Source organism: Saccopteryx bilineata, chromosome 1, assembly GCF_036850765.1.
Source record: "Saccopteryx bilineata isolate mSacBil1 chromosome 1, mSacBil1_pri_phased_curated, whole genome shotgun sequence".
Taxonomy (NCBI): Eukaryota; Metazoa; Chordata; class Mammalia; order Chiroptera; family Emballonuridae; genus Saccopteryx; species Saccopteryx bilineata.
The window spans coordinates 52,100,417-52,106,648 of NC_089490.1; the positions used below are offsets into that span (position 1 = coordinate 52,100,417).

General features: G+C 42.0%; 1 protein-coding gene across 2 annotated transcripts in view; it reads right to left on the reverse strand.

The window, feature by feature from the left end:
• PHIP (pleckstrin homology domain interacting protein) overlaps positions 1–5,796 on the reverse strand; it is a 163,228-nt gene extending 157,432 nt beyond the window's left edge. The window contains exons 1-4 of one of the 2 annotated variants that reach the window (XM_066253951.1): positions 5,559–5,796; positions 5,388–5,446; positions 5,221–5,250; positions 4,965–5,024 (exon numbers count right to left, since the gene is read on the reverse strand). In XM_066253951.1, the coding sequence (XP_066110048.1) occupies positions 4,965–5,024; positions 5,221–5,250; positions 5,388–5,446; positions 5,559–5,598 (189 nt within the window). In that variant the 5' untranslated portion in view covers positions 5,599–5,796. The remainder of the gene's footprint in view (positions 1–4,964; positions 5,025–5,220; positions 5,251–5,387; positions 5,447–5,558) is intronic. The other variant, XM_066253944.1, reaches the window with a different exon arrangement.
• Positions 5,797–6,232: the final 436 nt, after the last annotated feature.

Genomic DNA, 6,232 nt, shown 5'->3' on the forward strand with positions numbered 1-6,232 from the left:
TTACACAACTCTTTGGACAGGAGGAGCCAGAAGAAACAGCCAAGCTTCCTTCACATATTCCTAAATGTCACCTGATCATTACCAAAAGAAAAAAGCTTCATATATCCTTGAATCAATTCTGGATATTTCAACCACCCAAATACTTCTTCATGTCAATAGTTCCACAAAATAGTCATAGTTAGAATCACCATTCAGACCATCAAAACTTTTCTAGATGTCTACACAACATGCCTTACAAGTTATTTTTGGTATTTACACTTTTTCTTTGTATCTTAGGCTTAATCATTTCCCCTGTGAATCTAAAAGTAATTATACTAATAGAATCTTCTGAAGTTTTAGAGTGCCTTTTTTATATTCAAAAAGTTACACATACTTGTTATACTCAAAAAGTTACACAGACTTGTTTCTGAAATAAAAATGCTTTTCTTAAACTTTAATACATTATAAAGCTATATATAATTGGAACAACCTTTACTACATCTACTAAAGATCTACTAACAGCAAACACAAACCCTTACTTAATACCTGACTTGTGCCAATACTTATCACTCACAGAATCTTACAAAGTAGGAGCTATTATTAGCCCATTTCACAGAATGGGCAAGACTCCTACAATACCACTCTGACCCACAGCAATTATCTAACACATCACTGTGTAGTTAGAAAAAAGATCATCAACTTTCTCTTTATAGAATGCCTATTCAAGGATATTACAATTTTAGCAAGTATTAATTTCATTTTTAAATGTCTGTAAATGTCTCTTAAAAAATAATCATATAAATACCAACAGAAGAGCCTTAACATCCAATATTTTATTCATTATAATGATTATGATACATTAAAGCCCTGTTTTAAAAGCTAAAAAGCAAAGCTTACTACTTCTCTGACACTCTACTAAAAAAAAAGGAAATGTAAACTCTACATTTACTTTATATACCACAACCCACCCCATGTTATACTGGTTAAGGTTTGAAAAGTATTATATTATTTTTAATATAGAATATTAAATATCACCCTTGATACAAAAATATTTAAAGTGTTACATATTTTTCCCTAAAACACGTCTCCTACGCTTTATAATTTAACTTTCACATTAATCAGCACACTCTAAATACATACATACGTAAGATACACACCTAAGTAACTCCTATTCATGGTTTCCATTCATTTCTGAATTTCAGACCACCAGTTATTTATGAAAATACTTAAACCATAGTGAAAATTATAATGTAAAGAAGTGGTCTACGATTTGGTTAGTGTCTCAAAAATCTTCATCCTTGTAAGGAGAAATCACACTACAACCTAAGAATGGCACTATCAAGTGTTCATAAAATTTTAACGTCTGCATTTCTAAATATTACTTTTCTGTGTTTTGGATACTCAAACTCCAAAAGGAAAGTTAAACTCTTAGAAACAGTGTATTGCTATTTCTAGTTCAAAATCAGATTTTCAAAATAAAAACCCTTTTAATTCATTTATTTCAGGAATGAGATAACTGGGGCCCACAGAAATTCCATGACTTGCCCGAAATAACCTTCAGGTTAACTGCTGGCAAGGCTAAGATTACAGCCCACATCTCTCCTGATTCCCAATTCTTTCACTTAAATGAAAAGAGTCTTAATAAAGTGAAATCATTTTAAGAAAAGCAAATACCACTAAAACAATAAGAATTTTATCATTTTAAAATGCCTTATAAGCAGGAAATGAGATCAGAGTCCCAAACTTGGGAAAATGTGTAAAAATTCAGCCTCAGGATATCATAATTATGCAGTCAACACTAATTAAGGTGAGTCCTAGGAAGTGAAAGTCAACAAGCCAACTAATTTCACTATGTAAACTAAGAAATAAACAAATAATTGTCTAATTATTTGCATTTTTGTATTCTATATAGTTTGCCTGGATCCATCAAAAAAATAAAATAAAATAAAAATAAAAGGTCTTCTGATAAAATCTTTTAAACAACATCACATCTGCCCTGGCCAGATAGCTCAGCTGGTTAGAGCGTTGGTCAGAAGTGCAGAGGCTGCCCATTCGATCTCCAATCAGGGTACATACAGAAGCAAATCCATGTCCTGTCTCTCTTTCACTCTCCTTTCCTCTCTAACATCAATAAATAAAAAAATTTTTAAATAAAAATAAAAACCTTAGGTTTTAGAAAATATAAACTTGATCAAACATATACCACAGAGCAAAAAAATAAATATAAACTAACTCCCTATCAAAATGTTTTAAATCTTAAGGTAGATGGAAATAATCAGTTTTGCAATGCCTTCATCAATCACACTTAAAATAAATGCATCATAATCTGTTAACTTTTTAAACTGCTCATAAAACTAGACTTTCTTTCCCCTTGGTCAAAACTCAATCACTGTGATTCTGTCTGCAGGCTGACTGCTGATGTATATCTATGCCTATTTCTAAGCTCATAAATATATGTACTACATCCCATCCCAAACAGATGTAATTTGAGATTTTTCTAAAAACTTCAATCAGACATATGAATTCTTCCATTTAAAATATTATTCAATGATCAGCAATGTCGCAACAAATTTCCAGGTAGAGGTAGACACTACTAAAACCACAAGTTATTATTTTGGTCTCACTCACCAAAACACTCTTCAAACTAATTAAAGTTAAATAAAAGCAATACGATAAGAAACAAAGTTAAACATGTTTAAGTCATAAGAATAAATTAAAACAGAGAAAACTGTACAAGATTTTGCATGTTTTCATTTAAGATAAAAAAATTTCCAGATCCTACTAGTAAACAAAAAAGTGCTTAGATAGCTGGTGTCTTAAAATGTTTTTAAAGCTAACTACATCTCATTTAAAAAGCTGAAGTTAAACCAAATACCCAGATACCTAGATATACAGTTGGATGGATATGATGGCACCTTGAATGATGCACTATATCCAATAGATACAGTGAGCAATGCTGAATGAATAAAAAGGGAAAAGGAGCCAGAGAACTCTGAATTCTGAGAATTCTTAACTCTCCTGAGTATGCCAACATGACTGCTCAGGTATAAAGGTGAAAACACTCCAAGAAATACTTCCATACGAAATAGGTGGACTCTGATAAATAACACACCAAAGACAACACTGTTTATCATGTCCTAAGTCTTGAGAAAAAGACCAGGAATATAAATTCATTTTATTAATATTGGAGAGATAATAAATCCTGTCAGAAAATTAATTTAAAAAAATCAACACTGGTACTGAATAAAATGATATTCCTACAAGGATTAGACATTTCCATTACTTGACCAGATACCATTAGCAACTTCATTTAAATGTAACATTACCAACTGTCTCCAGAAATATCCAGAAATCTTCAATGACCTGCGGTTTGTGAGGTTTTTGTAAGAAGCAGATAGGTTTTATAAAATCTGACCAATTCTTAAAAATATAAAATTATAATCCATATTTTTTCAAATGACAAGGAAAACACAGAAATCCACTTGATATTTTGTCAAGTATTTATAACTAAAATTTAAATACTGCAATTACTGAATTTTAATTGGCTTCACTCTATTCAAGTTAGCCAAGTACTGAATGAAACTAACCTAAATCACTACTTGAAAACTGTTAAGTCTCCATTAAATTTATTAAACCTAAGTACCCTTGCTTATCTCAACAACTATGAGCACTTATCAACAATCTCTATTAAATCAGTAAGAGATTTAGAGGCATGTTAAATATTCGACATCTATATGAAACAAAAGCCATCGTATCATACCTTCACCTCACACAGGACTTCGTTTCTAAGCTAGCTTTGAACTTCTTAATCGTTTCAGAAGCAAGTCATTAACTATATATATCACAGTATCAGCTGCAAATATCTCAGAAAATAAACACACTGCATAGATTTCAAAGGCTTGATTTGCCCTGTTGTAGTGCTTTAACTGCCACACACACACACACAAACAACCTAAATAACAGTTTAGAAGAACATGGAAAACCTAACTCCCAGATACAAATACCTTACACTTTTCCATTCACAATACTCAAGTGATAGGTCCACATTCAAAAGTCAATTTCGACAAATTACTAAAATATTCACCTTGAAAACCCACAAGATTAAGTAGTAAGTATTATCAAGCTTTTTAACAAAATATATCCCAAGACAAAATGAAAAACTTTTACTAGCCAAATTCCATCATAAGTAAACATGAATAAAAATCAAAACTCTTCAGTGGCCTCCAATTAACAGTTTTTAATTGAGCAAAGGGCATTACACAAGAATTAGCAAAATCAGAAAAAGCCTATTAAACTGCTGACTTCTAGTCCAAGCTTTAAACTCCTGTGAAAACATTTTGATAAGTGCAAGATGTTCTATCTATAGCCAACTAGCATCTCACATCTGAAACTCCCCTACAAAAAAAAAAAACCTACCTCCGAATTTAAAGCAAGCAAAAAAAAAAAAAGAGGAAAAAAAAAAACATAACGTCTTGCCACGGCTCCGCTGCGGCTGACTAGCCTGCTTGTGAAATGCTAATGCCACTTCGGAGCAGTTAGTCACCAGCTATTGTGTGCGGCTGGAGAAAGCCGAGCCGACCGCGCGTGCAGAGCAAGCGAGCGAGCGAGCGCGCCCTCCTTCCTCGCGCCGCTCCCGCCGCCGCCGCCGCCGCCGCCGCCTCGCGCGCCCCCGCGGCCGCACGGACGCGCGCGCCGGCCCCTCCTCCTCCGGCCTTGCACTGCACAACACTCATGACGTATCTTTATTTCTAGCACATTAACAAAATATCACAAATAAATTGTCGGCAGCCCCTGCGGCCCCAGGGTGCAGGTCCCCCCGGCCACCGCCCCCCGCAGGCCCCGCGCCGGCCCCCCAAAGCTCCCCGAGGCCTTTGGAGCTTTCACGTTCTGGGGCCAAGTTTTTGTCTCTGTAAAAAATTGCGGGAAATTCAATTTTTATTCGACTCGGGGAAAAGTTTCTTTGCTCCGCGACGTGAATGTCTCACCAGATTCTGATAGGTCCTGGGATGCTCCTTCCCGGTCCAGTCGGTGCGCCGGGGCAGCAGCTGCGGGGAGAGGACGCCCCGTGAGCCGGGCCCCCGGCCCCAGCCCGCCCGCTCCCCTCCCCCGTCCGCCCGCCCCGCGCCCCGCCGGGGACCGCGAGCCCCGCGCCCCACGCCCCAGCGGCGGCGGCAGCGCGGGCGCCGCGGCCCTGGGGCGGCCGCGCGGCGGGAGGACGCGGCGGGCCGCCGCCGCCCTTACCTCCTTCTCAGCCACCTCGCGGATCAGCACCTGCAACAACAAAGCGGGGAGAGCTGAGCCCCGCGCCCCGGGCCGTGGCCCCGCCGCCGCCGCCGCCGCCGCCGCCGCCCTCCCCCACGCCCGCGAGCGCCGAGTGCCGGCCCGGCCCGCGCCACGCGCCGTCCTACCTGAGCCGCCTGCTGACAGGGTCCATCTTCCAGGAACCGAGCGATGAGGAAGTAGAGCTCTGCGCGGGAGAGAGGGACGGGGAGACACAAGCTGAGCGGCCGGCGGCGGGGGGCGGGGGACCGCGAGCGGAATCGCCCGGTGCCAGCGGCCCCGGCAGCCCTCCGACTTACCCGATCGCAGCTCCGAGAGGCCTTTCCTCTCACAAGACATGTTTATGGGTCACTTCAGGGCCGCTGGCGGGATACCCCGCCGCCAAAGGGAAGCGGGGATGGTGCCGCCGCCTGCCCTATAGCTGTCACTGTGTGTTCACGAGCCGAGCCTCCGCTCCACCATTCAAGCAACGGCGGCGGAGGCGGAGGAGGAGGAGGAGGAAACAACAACTCTCAGGCAGCGGCTACAGCCGCCGCCTCCGCCGTGGATCCCTCCGCCGCAGAAAAGAGTCCGCCGCCTTCCTGGCCCCGGGCTCGACTCCGTCCTCGGCCCGCGCCCCCGCCCCCCACCCCGGCTCAAAAAAAGGAGTGCCTCCGACCCTGCGCCGCCAGCACCCCCGCACTCGGCGCGGTGAGACCCCCGCCCACTCCTCCCGGGCCGAAGGTGCGAGTTATTTATTTATTTCCAGTTGGAGAAGATGTCGGAGCCGCAGCCGGGGGTTGGCTGGGAGGCGCTTTCTCTGTGGAGGCCGACCGCGGGAGGGAGGGAGGGGGCCGGGGACTACTCCGCGGAGGGATCTGACGCACGGAGCCGCAGCACAGCTCTATTCAGTGGCTCTGGCTAGGGCTGAGATGGAAGTTAGTTTCTATGTAGCAGAAATAGGAAACAAATGAAGCAAAACTGCCCAAAGAGA